The 16,907-nt window shown below is 33.3% G+C and overlaps 2 protein-coding genes across 3 annotated transcripts; both read left to right on the top strand.

Moving 5' to 3' along the window:
- Positions 1 to 165: 165 nt before the first annotated feature.
- Positions 166 to 10,451, top strand: TrpRS (Tryptophanyl-tRNA synthetase). Its single transcript, XM_088261202.1, has 8 exons — positions 166 to 518; positions 798 to 866; positions 1,317 to 1,476; positions 2,961 to 3,143; positions 4,989 to 5,166; positions 6,909 to 7,115; positions 8,132 to 8,263; positions 8,705 to 10,451. Exons 1-8 carry the CDS (start codon positions 380 to 382, stop codon positions 8,873 to 8,875), a joined length of 1,239 nt encoding a protein of 412 aa, XP_088117328.1. The 5' UTR covers positions 166 to 379; the 3' UTR covers positions 8,876 to 10,451.
- A 2,476-nt stretch (positions 10,452 to 12,927) lies between these two features.
- On the top strand, positions 12,928 to 16,372 carry sage (salivary gland-expressed bHLH). 2 transcript variants are annotated; one of them, XM_088261206.1, is made up of 3 exons: positions 12,928 to 14,155; positions 14,791 to 14,923; positions 15,961 to 16,372. In XM_088261206.1, the coding sequence occupies exons 1-3, from the start codon at positions 13,741 to 13,743 to the stop codon at positions 16,136 to 16,138; spliced, it is 726 nt and encodes a 241-aa protein (XP_088117332.1). In that variant the 5' UTR covers positions 12,928 to 13,740; the 3' UTR covers positions 16,139 to 16,372. The 2 variants fall into 2 exon arrangements, with proteins under 2 accessions (XP_088117332.1, XP_088117331.1); XM_088261205.1 differs by having other exon boundaries at positions 12,928 to 14,188.
- The last annotated feature ends 535 nt before the right edge of the window (positions 16,373 to 16,907 follow it).

Genomic DNA, 16,907 nt, shown 5'->3' with positions numbered 1-16,907 from the left:
AAAAATATTAAATTACCATCTGAAAAGGGGAAAGGATGGGAAAAAAAATATTTAGAATTTTTTATCTTCGGTGTATAACTATCTAAGTAGATACTATATTACATTATGTAAATGGTTGTAAACATAATTTGCACAATATCCGTAGGAATTTGACGTAACCTTCTGGAGAGAGAAGACGGCAGCGGTTTTCTCTGTGGTTGGTTGCTGACATCGGTATTTTTGTGGTTATGGACGGACGCGCGATTATTTTTAAAATACCTCGTGAAATGTCAGTTTACCCTGTGACACGTGTGTAATAAGCAAGTTAAAAAATATCTTCATTCAAAAATTTAAATATTGATCGTTGTTTCATTTATAAGTTTATTGTTTTTCCTGGAAAATGGTTGACGACGCTTCTCCAACGGGTAATTTAGAAAAAATGAGTATTAACTCAAATTCTCAAGAAGATGATGACATAGTGGATCCGTGGAACGTAGCCAGCAAATCCGGTTCAGGAGTTGATTACAATAAACTTATTAGTGAGTACACGTGTTAACTATGTATTGTATTTGTGGCAATCGCAAATAATGCCAACTGTGAATGGCTGACAGATTTGTAATTAGTAATCAGTCAACATATGTGCAAAGAATCTCATATCTCTTGATGTTTTTTTTTTCGAATAACCTTTTCAGGTGTTTAAACTTTTATTTAGGAGATAAAATATGAATTTTTTTAAATATATATTTTATTAAATTTTGACTGATAAATTTCAATACTTATTTCATTTTCATTAAACAAGTCTTTTGATTGTTTTACAGAGAAGTTTGGCAGTACGAAAGTTGACGATGAGTTGATTGCCAGATTCGAAAAGGTGACTGGGAAACCAGGTAATTATAAATGAAAATATGGGTATTTTATATTTTAACGCTTATATTATTGGAACACAAAATGCAAATTTACAGGAGAATGATTTAAATTTACTTTGTTTGTTTGATGTTGTATACAAAACAAGGCAGGGGTTGAGAAGCATGATTTTATATAAATTTTATTATGAAACAAATTTAAATTGAATGAATTTAAGTAGTGTATTAAAATAATAATTGATAACACATACAATATTTGGTTGATAGAGGCTACTATATTTGTTGGGCAAGTAAAATAAAAGTGGAAAGAGATATTTTGTTGTTGTTTTATTCTTACATAAAATGCAGTTTCACCAAAAAACATTAGTATAAACCTTAAATACAATATATAAATAGTTTTTAAAATTTAAAAAATATGTATAAATTTGATAGTGCAAAATTTTTGATCGAGATCGTTTATTTGATATTTTCTAGCGCATCACTTGCTGAAGCGTGGAGTCTTTTTCTCTCACCGAGATATGCATTCTATCCTCACACTCCATGAAGCTGGAAAACCATTCTATCTGTACACGGGCAGAGGACCATCTTCTGATTCTATGCATCTCGGACATCTCATTCCATTTCTTTTCACCAAGTATGTTTTGGGTATTTTCTATTAGTTGTAACATATACATTTGACCTGTTTGGGAGTATAAAAGTACAGACGAAACCTCTTGTACAAAATTATACAATCTCAATGCACCTAAATATCTTGTTGAAAATTTCATGTAACTTTCTGATTGAGGCCCATCCACTTCTCACGAGAGAATACTTTCCATTCCTCGACATAGCACATTATTCTCAACTAATTCTAGCTCTGCCTAAGCGGCCAGAATATGGAATGAATTACCTCTTCATATTAAAATGTATCATCTCCTATAACCTTCAACAAACGCCTGAAACATTAACATGTATCCTTGGAACACTGACAGTTAATCATATCATCCCTTACTTGTTTCACTTTACCTGTCCCTCTCAACTCCTTACCTGATCCTCTGCCTTGTTTTACATATTTTCATCGATTTTACAGTAACATTTATTCTGTAAAAAAAGTTTAGTAAAATATAAATAAAATATCGGAAAGTACCGTGGACAAGATTTTGCATTTGTGCGTGTAATTTAGAAACTCTAAATTTATTTAATTTTTTAAATATTTATTATCCCTCAAATACATAATTACAAATTACAATAATGTGCCCTCACTGGGTTTTTCCATGCCGAGGGGACATTTTACAGTACTTATTTATAAAACTATATGAAAAGGATATTTGATTATGACGAACAATTAAATGACATGGCTGAATGATGCTATGTGTTTCAGATCTACTCGAATCCATTATCTATTTATGAATAACTCAATTATATTTAGTTTTGTTATTTAATTACTTCTTTTGATTATGTTTTGTATATTAAAAGCATTTTTAACTTTGTGGTATGGTAATATAACACTCTCCTTATCATTCACTCTGTAATTTTATGTGGTATTATGCAAAGTGAACAATGAATGATAAGGAGAGTGTTACTTATTTTGTTGTTTATATATAACTCAATGTGTGATATATCTGGATTAACTTATTTATTTTAGAAAAACTAGTGGTTGAAAAACCACTAAAATCCTTGTCAGTATTACCACATAAAATTTTATTCACAATATTTGTATTTTTTTTTGTCAATGTTCGTAATAGTGAAACAAAATTTAAAATATTCCTATTCTTTATAAACGGTCTAGTTCTAAAGAACTCACTCACAAAAGAGTTTTATTCACTTCATTTCTGATATATTATTTTTGGTATAAAGAAATAAATTATAGCGTTTAATCCGTATTTATTCATTTGATACTCACTTAAATACTAGCCAAAAATAATTGCTCATTCTATTTGGACCCAGCACTTCTATTTTCAAATCCTGTTTGCCTGTCATTGGTAGGTACCTACCTACTAGGTTTCTTTTGTTGTGTCAATTAATTATGGAACTATTATCATGTTGGTAGCCATGTTCTCGGACAATGTTAGTCTGCCTGGTTTTGTCTGTGGTTAAACAATTTTTTATCATGCGTAAATACCTCGATTTTTCTTTAAGGTGGCTCCAGGATGTTTTCGACGTTCCATTAGTTATCCAGTTGACTGATGATGAAAAGGCTCTATGGAAAGACATGACTGTCGAGAAATCAATGCAGATGGGCTTAGATAATGCTAAGGATATTATTGCTGTAGGATTCGATATAGAAAAGACATTCCTATTTAGTGATTTAACATACATTGGGTGAGTTTTAATATTAATATTGTTAAATCTGTAATAAAATACCAGTGTGTAATACACCAGAAATGAAACATTTTTGCTGTCGGTTTAAATATAAAAATGTTTAACAAATTCAATGGACTTTTTGGAATGATTCATGTTTATGTAAAATTCAAAATAATCAATGTATTCATTTATTTTTCCGTAGCCTAATCGTTATATAATGGTGGTAATTTAAAAAAAATATATAAGTGCACTTAAATTCCGGTTTATTATTTTTGGTATCCAGAAATAAATTATTTAACATTCATTCCATATTCATTCATTTGGAACACTTAAATATTAGCCAAAAATTATTACTCATTCTATTTGGACTCAGTACTTATTATATTATAATATAATTTTATTTTCAAATCGAATTTGCCTGTCGTTGGTAGGTACCTACCTACTCAGTTTCTTTTGCTGTGTCAATTAATTATGGAATGACTGTCATGTTGGTAGCCATTTTCTTGGACAATGTTGCCAACTAAATAAATTGTTGTTTTATATTTAGGGCAAATTTTTAAATTTTTGTGCAAGTTTTTTAACGCTATAACTTCAAAGCCAAATTGCAGAAGACTATAAGATGACCTGTTCTATGAGGGACTCATGGATGATTTATGTGGATAAAGTTTGAAAGTTCTGCAAAAATGTCACTTGCATTGAAAATTTACTTTACTAAAATGTTAAAAATATTATTGGTAATCTAGACACTACATCTTGCCCAAGAAAATATATATATATATATTTTTAAAGCTGCTTGTTACCTGTTCCTTTGTTTCATTAAAATTGACAAAAGTGCGGCTGTCGAAATAAGACAAAATACATCTGCATATAGATGCACACTATAGAATAAGAAAATAAATAGACACACAGTAGAAATGTTTGTTTAGAAGTCATTGTATTAAATAAAATATGTCATTTTTAACATATTTAATGAAATTCGCAACATTTTGGCTGTGTCCAAAATTTTATTCACAAATATGGAAGTCTGGATATTAAAAAAAATGAAAATTGCGCTGCCTGGTCTTATTGTCGCAACGGATGTTAAATTATATCATTTATTGATTTGTCAATAATGTAATAGCTGCTTTGTGGTAACGTAATTAACTATGACTAATATTTTTAGCAATGAATCTACCAAAAAGACAATTTAGATGACAATTATATTTATTGAAAAGGGGAAAAAACTTCCAGTAATTGTGGTAAAAAATGTAGATATCAATTTAAAATATGGCCTTGATCACTAATGAGATATTCCAATACTTGAAAATACAGTGAACTTTCTCAGTTGTATTTCACAAATAAACTTGAGAATCAGATGAATCATATTACAAGAAAATCATTATCGGTTTACTGTGTGTTGTTATTAACTGTTTTGGTGTTGAAATTTGAAATTTTGAGTGAAGATTTTTTTTTTGCAAAATATTCCATTTTTAATTTAGTGGACATTGTAAAGGTGAAAACAAAAGTTTTTAAAAATAAAACTATTTTATTTTTGACAATTTTTTTGTTTTTTTTTTTTGTGAATATTATTGACGAATCTGAACATAAAAAATGCGCACACTGAGCACCAAAATACACTGGCGACATCGTCGGTATATCGACGGCCTCGCTTTTGGCAAAGCATACCAGAGTCGATACATCGATTCTCATCACTCTTACGGTTAAAATATAGTTGCATTTAATTAATATTTGAAGCACTAACTTTGTGATTTTCCATTTTATAATCAAATGTAACTTTGTTTTAAAATCACTATATAAAATCACAATATTTATAGTGATTTTAAAACATAGTTACATTTAATTATATAATTGCATTTGTTGTAGGCAGTGTCCCGAGTTCTACCGAAACATGGTGAGAATACAGAAATGTGTGACCTTCAACCAGGTGAAGGGGATATTTGGATTCGGGGACTCTGACATCATTGGAAAGATCACATTCCCTTCCATTCAGGCTGCGCCCGCATTCTCAACCAGTTTTCCACTCATATTCAATGATAAGAAGGTAATGATTTGATATAAATAGAAAACATGTACTGCTTGCTCTCTGAAGCGCCCTTGAGGTAGTAATTTGCAGAATGCTGATGTGTAAATAGTCCATTATAACATATTATTATTGAATACTTACATACATATTTGGATACCATCACTTAGTATTAGCACTATGTTTATTTAAAAATTTATAAATTTCTTTACGGCTCAATTTAACACATGTTTTTTGGATAGTTTGTCAAGTTTTTACATAATTTTGGATTGCAAATATGTATACTGTTGCCAAAAAAATGAAACACAAAAATACAGCAAGACCTCTATAATCCGAACCCCCACTCTCCTGCACTTCTTAAAAATGGAAATCTGTGCTACTACCAACATTGCGCCAGTTGCTTACCGAGTGTCAAGTACATATCAAGAACTTCATAGATCTTTTTTAAAGTTTAAAAATATAATACAACGCATTAAAAATAAATATCAAGCCACTTATTGAACTTTTTATTGTGCAACAGATCTTTTTAGATAAAACCTGAAGGTTTTTTCTCCATTTGAAAAATATTTAGTATATTTTAAAAAATAATAAAACAAAACCTTTTCTTCAAAATGCAAAAACAACACTTTCTGCCCTGTAGCGGGTAAATATTAAGTTAAAAATATGCCGCTTTTGCTGGGATATAATACATTTTCTGGGCATTCCGAAAATATGCACAGCTGAAATTGACGATTTTAGATTTATGACGTTCTTGAAAGGAGTGAGCGATATCGATAATTTGTTTTTCGTTTTTCCTTCCGGCATTTTTTTTTTGCCAATGCCTTGCTCACACTTCGACAGTAACATGCTTGTGGTTTTAAATCATGGCTTCAACATCAAAAAAGAGGAAACATGCGACCCTGACTGAAGTCCCCTAACTGACCCCTGCATTAAAAAAATCTCGACCAACTAAAACATAAATTTCTTTAAAAAAGTTGAATAAATACATTTAAAATTTCACAATAAATATTTGTTTTATTTGATAAAAAAAAATTTCAAACCCTTATCCGCACCCCAATGGTGTATAGGGCACTGCATTATATAAACGCAGTGTTATCTTGATCGTTAACACACGAAGGAAAGGTGATCAGCCCTCCGCTTCAGATACCAGTCAAGGGTTATATTGAATAAATATTAGAGTGAAAAAATCACTTATATTTATTTGACACCCCCTGGGAATCGAACCCGGGACCTCCAGAACGGTAGCCGAGCATGCTGACCATTACACTACAGAGGCGGACAAAACGAATTTCTTGTTTTGTAAACCAAGGGTAAATTTGTAATACCCTTTTTTTTTAAATCTCTAAGTGTTTTTAAATATTTTTATAACATAAATGTGGTATTGTTTAATTGTTTTTTTTTTTTAACATAACTATTTTTTGTTAATGTAATGTAATGTTGATTATTGTTAATGTAACTATTATTTGTTTTATAATTTTTTTATAAGTAAGCTGTACAATTCCCGAATAAAGAAAATAAAATAAAATAAAAAATTAGTAAAATTTTTGGCACTCAGATTATAGAGGTCCTGCTCTACTTATGGTGTAGTACTGTATTTACTCTAAAGAAGTGTCACTTACCCATGATACTGAAGTTGCATATAAGTGACCGGCAATTCAAATTTCAGTGCTGAAATTTATTGTTGAAAATTGTACGATTATGATTTTAAAAAAAACCTTTAAGAAATATGTTTTGAGCAATAGATTTTGTTTGTGTGTTTCCAGTTACCAGTATTAATACCCTGCGCCATCGACCAGGATCCGTACTTCCGGATGACGCGAGACGTGTCGGCCCGCCTCAAGTTCCCCAAGCCGGCGCTGCTGCACTCCACCTTCCTGCCCGCCCTGCAGGGGGCGCAGACCAAGATGTCCGCCAGCGACGTCAACGCCGCCATCTTCCTCAACGACACGCCCAAACAGATCAAGAACAAGGTAACCTAACCTAACCAAATTAATAATACATTTTGACATCTTAATATGAAGAATATGGAAGTCTGGGTATTTAGGGGGGTTACGACCTGTCATAGGCTGGTTCAAGGGATCAATCAGAATCTTAAATTTAATTGTTTAAAACGGTAGTGTAAAGGCAAAGGGGTATATCTGTCTCAGACCAAATTTTACAGGAGAGCAAAAACAAACTTGTGGAGTTAAATAACTCATTTGTTTTTATGTATTTTTATATGTACATATCTTAATAAAACTAAATAAGTATTGCAACTACAGCTTTATCCTTTTGCCAGATTATGGAATACACTATTTTAGACATTTTGTGGAACAAACTTAGAAAATGAAAAATTTGACAGATATACCCCTTTGCCATTACACTACCGAAAAAGTCTACGTAACCGGAGGGCATGTATTAATAGATGTATGGATGTGAAGGAAGCTAGTAGTGTATGTCGGGACAGATGAGTGTGGCATTTCATCCTCTCTGCCTACCCTTGCAAGGAAAAGGGATAAAAGTAATAGTAGTAGTAGTAGTGGTAGCAGTAACGAACAAGTCATTATAAATGAAAAAAATCTTAGAATGAAATTTCACCATAATTTCTTAATGAATCAAATCAATATGCATTTTTTAAACGAAATATTGTTTTGGATTAGCAGTAGCATTTGTTTTTATTTTTAGTGATTTATGTGGGTTTTAGAAGCCCAAACATTAATAGTAACGCAGTAAAGTTTATTGATCCGAAATTCAAGGGGCCAAATTTTGTAAGAAAAATAGAATTATGTATTACGCATTTGCAATTTTTTTTTGCCGCGTTCACAACTGCAAGTAATATGGCGGCCATTTTTTCTTATTTAATAAATATATTTTACTGTCTTCCTTGAGGGAATTATGAATTACGCAATTGCAAAATAATATTTTAATTTTTGCTGTTGCGCAATTGCTTTCACAACTGCAAGTAACATGGCGGCCATTTTTTCTTATTTTTTTTTTAAATTTACAGATCAACAAATACGCATTTTCGGGTGGACAAGCTACAGTAGAAGAACACCGATTGAAAGGCGGCAATCCAGACGTGGACATTTCATTCCAATACTTGTCTTTCTTCCTCGAGGATGACGCTCAACTAGCCGAAGTAAGAAATATTCAGTTATATATATTGAAATTGTAAATGAAAACACTTGTTTTTCACCACTTGAGCTATATTTATTTTAACGACTAGTTTCGGAAGCTACAGATGCTTCCATCTTCGGGTCTGAATATAAACTATATCAGTTTGTATCAGACCCGAAGATGAAAGCATCTGTAGCATCCGAAACTAGTCGTTGAAATAAATATAACCCAAGTGGTAAAAAAACTATTGTTTTTATTTACAATTTATTCATGTCTTACCACAAAGTGAATGCCGAAACAATTAATATTTTTTTTAATAAATAATATATACATTGAATGTGAAATTTGATAAATATTTTATAAAAATACGTTAGTAGTTGTAGGGCACCACAAAAAAATGTCTCTGTATTTGAAGTTACACCTGCCGTTGCTGTGTTGTACTAATAATATAATTTCTTTTCAGATACGATCAAAGTATGTTTCTGGTGAAATGCTGACTGGCGAGCTGAAGAAAGCTGCCATCGATATCATCACTCCAATTATCACGGATTACCAGGCGAGAAGAGTCCAAGTTACCGATCAGGTCTTACAGGACTTCATGAAGCCCCGGAAATTAAAATTTGACTATAAATAAGAAATGTTTCTTTAATATTATCAATATTACGTATGGACTGCTTTTCTATGCGGAGAATATGTATTTGGTAAAATAATATTTCTCTGTGGTTTTTCTCTCTTGTTTTATTGTCTCTGCTTTATTGGAACTTGCATCTGTCGTCAGTATTGCTTTACAAAGTAAACCGCTTAATGCGCTTAATTTTTTATTTTTATTTTATTCAAAAATTTTAATACCTATATATAAAAGAATCTTAGTTCAAAATAATAAAAATATATTTACACATTGTTTGCGGGAAACTCTTAAAAGCGTCTTTTTACATATTGTTGGTAGAGAGTGGGAGACGCTTAAAAGCGTTTTACTTGATTACTTTTGATAGCGCGAGAGACGCCAGAAAACATTGTACAGATGGGAATTGGGATAGCGGTTACTTGTGATTAGTATACTGAGGGTCGAGCGGCAGAACATCTTTGTGTAATATTAGGGTAGATGAAAAAACCACCCAACAACAATGTGTTAATGTAAATATATATTTTTGATGGTACCGGTACCTACCATACCTCATAAGATAAAATCCTGCACAATTTTTAGCAAGTGCCGTTGGTCCTAAAGCACAGGTTCCCAAGCTTTTTTTAGTCTAGCACTCCCCATCAGCGCTAAAATGTCCCGTAATAGGAGGGAAGGAATACAAATATTTTGCTTACTTCTCTGTACTTCTATCTGTCTCTTCGGGCCTTTTGTGGCCTCTAAAAGACTTTTAGAGTGCCCACAAGGGAGCGTTAACGCCCATTTTGAGAAAGATTTCTAAAGCATGAAGTGCTGCACATTTCACACACAATGTTCTGATGCATGCTACGGTTCATCTTTGATTATACACGCATTGTCGAAATAATCTGATTTTTTAAATTATAAATTTTAAATATTTGTACCACATAATGTTAAGTGTATAATCCGAAAGAAGAAATTTTAATGATAATTAAAATTTAATGGCAAAAGTATTTTTTGATCACATTGTCTTCATATAATTAACAATCAACTTAACACTGACCCGATCTGATGCGGTGGCCTATGCACCATAGAGTGCAGATAATGGTCAGAAGAAGGTTGTTTAAATATATTGATTTATTTAAAGTTTAAAGTTAATTGTGTGAGAAGGATAAATTGGGTGGAAGAGTAATTGCATTAGTTCAGTGTTTCTCAATTAGTGGTTTGCATAATCCCAGGCGTTGCCGCAAGGGGTACGCGTGGAAATTGATACACTAAGATAATTCAATCAGTAATATGTTTTTGATGGTAATAAATGTAAAAAAAAGTATTTTATTCATGATTGCCATAATAAGCGGTACACAAGTTTGAGGTCATTCGTAAAGTGGGGCGCAGGAAAAACTAATTGGGAACCACTGGGTTGGTTCAATGAATAAAAGTATGATTGAAATAAAAACGAAAGTTGATGACATATTTAAACTTATTTATTTATTGAATATTATTTATTGTTGATATTGATAAGTGTACCTCAATTTTTTGCGGTATCGCTGTTAGATAAATGATATTATGTAAGAATTTTAATGACTGCTTAATAAAAAATTATAAAAATGAATTTGGTTTTTTTTTAATTACCTAAAAACAAACAAACCCTTATATATTATATATGTACAGTGAATATATGAACATTTACACAGTAGATATGTTCCACGCGATACCGTGATAAAAAAAAAAATATGGTGGATGGGTTTCCTTGTTTAGAGTGTTTTTTAAGAGTTTTTAAACTGGCAACATTTTTTCTACAGACTGTAAATTTGACAGTTAACAGTTGATTTGTAGTCAATACATTTTGCCATTTAACCATGAATAGGCTGATTGACCATTAAGCGCGTTGTAGGTTAGGTGAATGGGCCGAAAACAATATTCAGCTTGATCCTCTTTTCAACGCACATTTTTTTCACCAATGATGTATATTTTTGGTTAAATGGCTTTGTCAATAAGAAGAATTGCCGAATTTGGAGTGGAGAAAACTCGGAAGCCTTTGTCGAGACGCCCTTACATCTGACGCGGATCTATTGAAAGTCACTGTTTGGTGTGCTTTATGGGCAGGTGGAATCATTAGCCCATATTTTTTTAAAAGACGATGCCGGTTAGAATTTTACGGTCAATAGAGAGCTCTTTCATGATTACTGACCTCTTCATACCTTAGTTGAATAGCATTGATGTGATAGAGCTGTGGTTTCAACAAGATGGCGGAATTTTTAATTTGTATACCTCTAAAAAAAACACCCATATAAAATCGATTCTCTCTAACCCTTATCCGCACCCCAATGGTGCATAGGGCACTGCATCATATAAACGCAGTGTTATATTGATCGTAAACACATTAAGGAAAGGTGATCAGCCCTTCGCTTCAGGTACCAGTCCAGGGTAATATTCAATAAATATTAGAGTGAAAAAATCACTTATATTTATTTGGCCCCCCTGGGAATCGGACCCGGGACCTCCAGAATGGTAGCCAAGCGTGCTGACCTTTATGCTACGGAGGTGCGGAGGTTTAAAATCAATTCAGGACAAAAAAATATTTAAACAATATATGTATGTATATTGATCATTATATCTGAATTTTATGAAATAAAATAACAACTGTATAGTTTTTTCCACCTATATTTTATTTGACCATTGACCGGGTCTGTGTCAGACTGGTGGAAGGCTAGACAAAATTCCACATTATATGTATGTACACAACAAGGCAGGGGTTCAAAACCATGGTTTTATGTTACATATTTTTTTCCGGCAAAATGAATTTAAATTATATGAATTTAAGTAGTGTTATAATAATCTAATAATAATACACTACTTCTTAATAATAATTACATATAAGTTTGTATACAAATGGTAGAGGTTTTAAGTATGACTTTATTTAATTTTATTATAGAAATGGATTTTTGTATGTAAATTTAAATAATATATGGGTTAATAAAAACTATATAGTTGTTATTTTATTTTATGAAATGCAATTCTACCAAGAAATGTGAGTACAAAACTTTAATAACAAATATTAGGTAGGTAACAGAAATTATTGCCAATCACTGTAAGATAATAGTTGAACCTGTTTCCGCACATTAGGCATGATATCGCTTTCATCATTTGAGATATTCAGAGATCACTGTGACAATTTTTTCTTGTATGATTATTGGCACCTTGTTATAATGAAATTGTGTAAAATGTGTGCTTATAAAATTATGCTGCTTTCTTGCTTGCTTATTAATTATTCTGGAGGAATATCATAGGAGATGCATGCATATGGAAGAGGCGAAAATTATTTGCAAAGACAGGTTGCTGTGGTTTTCTATTCTCTCTGTCTACCCCTGTGGAGAGGCAGTGTGATGGTTAGTTAGTTAATTATATCATATTTGACATAATACTTTACATATATATTTTTTTTGATTTTCAATAATTTCAATGGTAATTTTTATTTGCAAATTTTACTCACCGAAAATAAAATTTTACTTTATCGGTGACATATTGCTTCTATGTAATTCGGTTACCAATGACATAATTTTTTTTGTATAAAGATTCCATTTTCCGCCAGTTCCCCGCTCCCAGCACGAAATATTAAGAACCGGCTCAGCAAACTCCGCGATAATAGTGCAGTACAGAGACTACATAGTTTGCAAGCATTCTTCTTCTTTTTATGGCTTTTCACCCTTCAACTTGTCTCTTGTCTAGCCAGTGTCGGTTATTAATTAATTATTAGTTTGCAAGTCTTTTAGTTAGACGCGTATTTAAATGTTGCCAGTAACTGAAAGTGGCGATTATTAAATATTTACCCTACCTTTCGTAAAGAATGTTATTATTTACATAATATATGAACGTCGTTCATAAGGATTTTGGAAATATAATATAAACATACTCCATTTCATGCATAAAAAACATGAATTAGATTATTTTAAAGAAATTAGTAATTACCTATTCACTTTCATAATATCTGGTATGAAAATGAATAGTAAAAATACTTTAAAATAACGTTTTAATTATGATTTACTTAGTACAAAAAAACAATACTTCTTAGGAAATATGTATTATTGTAGGTAGGTGCATATAAATTCCTAACAAATATGCAAATAAATAAATAGGTTTTACATCACTTTGGGTATGTCCAAATCCTTGTTCACAACTCTTGGTTTCTCCACCCAGGAGTCATTTAAACAAGTAAAATGTAAAGAACGCTGAACCGTCTTCTAGTGGAGTCCGGCTTCTGAGGAATTCTACTTGGTTTGCTCCCAGCAACGAGCAAATGCTGACAAGTTCCTGATTGGCCCACATTAGTTTATTTCTCCTTTTCCACATAGGAGAAATAAAAATCCACATAATTATCTATGAACCTTGTACATAATAAACAAGGTAAATAATAATAAATGCACTCAATCTAAAAAACACGATCAAGTAAATAGATATGAGACCTATGCACCGTTTGGGAAAGAAGTATTATGAATTGAAACTGTATTATGGAGTAGGCACAAGCGAAATGATTGAAACGGAACAATAAACCGAATGAATGACACGCTCCTTCGTAACAAAGAAAGGATCGGACATTATGTTAAACGCGAGTTTGTATAAATCCTGGAACGGTGGAGACATTTAGATGAAATAATAACAACGGGAACAAAGGCTTCGAGGAAAAGGTGTCGGCTGAGCCTGACAATATCAACGGATGTTTGGTTCGTGTCACTCCGGCTTACAATACCTACCCGTGACACGACTATCATCTTTCTTCAAACACTTGTGTCCACAAACGGTGATCAAACAAACAGCTACCGTTCCGAATCCTCATTAATTAAATCGGTTCAGTCCGTGACTAAATATCGTACGTGTCGCACAGTGGAAGAGGGTCGGCCGCCATGAGCAAGACTCCCCCGTATAGCGAGCTGTACGCCGAGTACACGGCGCCGCTGGTGCCCGTGTGCGTGGCCTCCTACCCCGCCAGAGGGGCCGACAGCGACCCCAACAGCCGCGACGGCGACGACAAGGTCATCCTCGAGATCGGCGGGCCGGACTCCAAGCTGGACGCCGACGCGGCCGCGCAGACGTTCTACCACAAGAAGTACGACCGGACCTCCCCGCACCAGCGCGTCACGTACCGCGGCGAGGGCCTGTGCGAGCCGCGCAGGGTGGCGGACGACCCGGAGTACCCGCCCTTCGAGATGGCCGAGAGCCCCCGCAAGCGGCCCGGGGAGGAGTACCGCGCGGAGCCGCTGCTGAGGGCCGAGGTCGCGGGCCTGTCCTGGCGGGAGAGGGCGCTGCAACTGGAGAGAGGTTGCTCTCAGCCACTTTTTACGACGCCATATGGTGATATTAAAGTAGAAATAGCCGAGATTTTTTTTCATATTTTTAGTGTTAGTCACTCGCGGTTCGCGGAACACATGTACAGCGTATTCATTTAAGATTTTCAGTTGTTTCTTTCTCCCCCTGAAAACTGGAATTGAAAGCGTGACGCGTTATTGCGTACTTTTATTAATTTTGTTATTAGTACTTTTAAATTTTTAATTGTCTCCGCAGTGTAGGCTGCTGGTATGAAGGCTCCAGGTTTGATTATCAGAGGAGTAAAAATAAAGAGAGGAACCGATCTTCTACCCTTCTTCTAGAAAATACTGGTTCGATATGATGCTGCATTCTATGTACCATTGGGTGTATATATATATATTTACTCTTTAGTTCTAGATAGTGTTTAGTTAAATAATCGTTTAACATTATATTACAGATATATTATACTATGCATACATCTGTATGCAAATTCATATTATCAAACGCACGTTATGCAAATAATAACCAACAAATACATAAGTTTATTTAATTAATTAATGTGTTTTTGTAAAGCTGGTAAGGTTGTAATTTACCTGTACCGAAAATTGACAGAAGTATTATAAATATAATTTGTTCTTTGTTTCCAGAATACAAGAAGTCGGCTTGCGACCGAGAGAGAACTCGGATGAGAGATATGAACAAAGCGTTTGATTTACTCCGCTCTAAGCTTCCAGTCACCAAACCTTCTAAGAAGAAATACTCCAAAATTGAATGCCTAAGGTACTATAAGTGTTCTTATAACGTAATATTAATTATAACATATGCATATGGCATCTTAGCTGAGACGAAGCATCTATCATTTTTATACGAAAGGCGATAAAAGTCTGAGCATTCCAAAGCTTACAATCTGACATTTGTCTGGCTTAAGGGATCACTTTATGCACTCGTGTAACGTTCAAACAAGAAAAATATATACACAGTCGATCTCGGTTATAACGAGGAAGATTGGACCGACTGAATTTGCTCGTAATATCCGAGACCCATCGCATGAAGACATGAAATATCTGGAACGATCATACTATATAACGCAAAAAGTAGGAATTCAAACAAAAGTGTGTATTTTTGTTGTAATGTGGTTGGTTAAATCGTTTTAAAAATCAACACAGTATTCTTTATGGAAAAAAATACTCAGGAATATTTTGATGGGTTGAGTGCTTTTAAGTGAAATTTATGAACAATGAGAGTTAAAACCAAGTTAATCATGGGTAGAATGGTGAATGTTACATGTGTATAAAATGATCACTTAAATCAGCCTCTGATACGCCGTAAGCCCTGTACATTCACAGACTTCCTTATTCTTCTCTATGTTGAGATGAGATGTTAATATGCCATAAGTGACAAATCGCTCACTTCTTTCAAGAACGTCATAAATCAAAAATCGTTAATTTTCAGTTGTGCATGTTTTCGGAATGCCCAGAAAATGTACTATATCCCAGCAAAAGAGCCATATTTTTAACTTAATATTTACCCGCTACAGGGCAGAAAGTGTTGTTTTTGCATTTTGAAGAAAAGCTATTGTTTAATTATTTTTTTAAATTTACTTACTTAATATTTTTCAAAAGGAGAAAAAACATTCAGGTTTTACCTAAAAAGATCTGTTGTACAGTAAAAAGTTCAATAGGTGTCTTGATATTTATTTTTAATACATTGTATTATATTTTTTTAGCTTTAAAAACGATCTCCTGAATAATTTTTTGATTTATGACGTTGTTGAAAGGAGTGAGCGAAATGTTCAAATTGCGCGTGTACTATTCCAGGATAGCGATATGCTACATCCGGCACCTGCAGTACATGGTGTCCTCGCCCCCGGAGCAGCTGGCCCCCGGCTGGGCGCCGGCCCCGGGCCCCCCGGCGCCGGGCGCGCGCCCCCGGCGGGGCTCCCGCCACCAGCCGCCGCCCTACCCGCAGCAGTACGCCACCTACGGCTACATGTGAAGTGAAAAGTGCGAGTTGTTGTAATGAAATCGCTGCTCAGTGCTCGTTGTCCCTTGAGTATAAGTTTAAGTGAACTCTTAGGAACTCGAAATAAATAACTAAGTCCGCAAGAATCTCCACATAAGTCATTCTTAACTACTATATTAGATTTAAGTTTAGAACAGACATTTTTTTGTGGAACTGCCTTATTATATTAAAATTATACGCACAACATTTTAAATGTACTCTCCTTATCATCCATTGTTCACTTTGTGTAATACCACTTTTATATTACACGAATCGAAGAATGGACGATAAGGAGAGTGTTTTATTACCGTACCACAAAGTTATCAATGCTTTTAATAAACAAAATATTTTCAATGTGTTCAAATGCTTGATTACATATCTGGGTTTCTCTATTAAGGAGTTATATATATATATATATATATATATATATATATATATATATATATATATATATATATATATATATATATATATATATATATATATATATATATATATATATATATATATATATATATATATATATATATATATATATATATATATATATATATATATATATATATATATATATATATATATATATATATACATTTAGTACAATTTACACGTTCTCTCATATGTGGGCTTTCGCCAGCATCTATGGTCGAGTTGAATAAGCTTTTTATTCAGCGGATGCCATTATCTTAAACAACTTACAAATTTTAAGTAGTGTGGTTGAAATCATGGGTAGGATGGTGAATGTCACACGTGCATAAAGTGA

This window comes from Brachycentrus maculatus, unplaced genomic scaffold (assembly GCF_059751285.1).
Source record: "Brachycentrus maculatus isolate JH-2025_06_01 unplaced genomic scaffold, ASM5975128v1 h1tg000152l, whole genome shotgun sequence".
Classification (NCBI taxonomy): Eukaryota; Metazoa; Arthropoda; class Insecta; order Trichoptera; family Brachycentridae; genus Brachycentrus; species Brachycentrus maculatus.
Note: the sequence above shows the minus strand (reverse complement) of the source record. Positions and strands in the feature narration are given on the sequence as shown.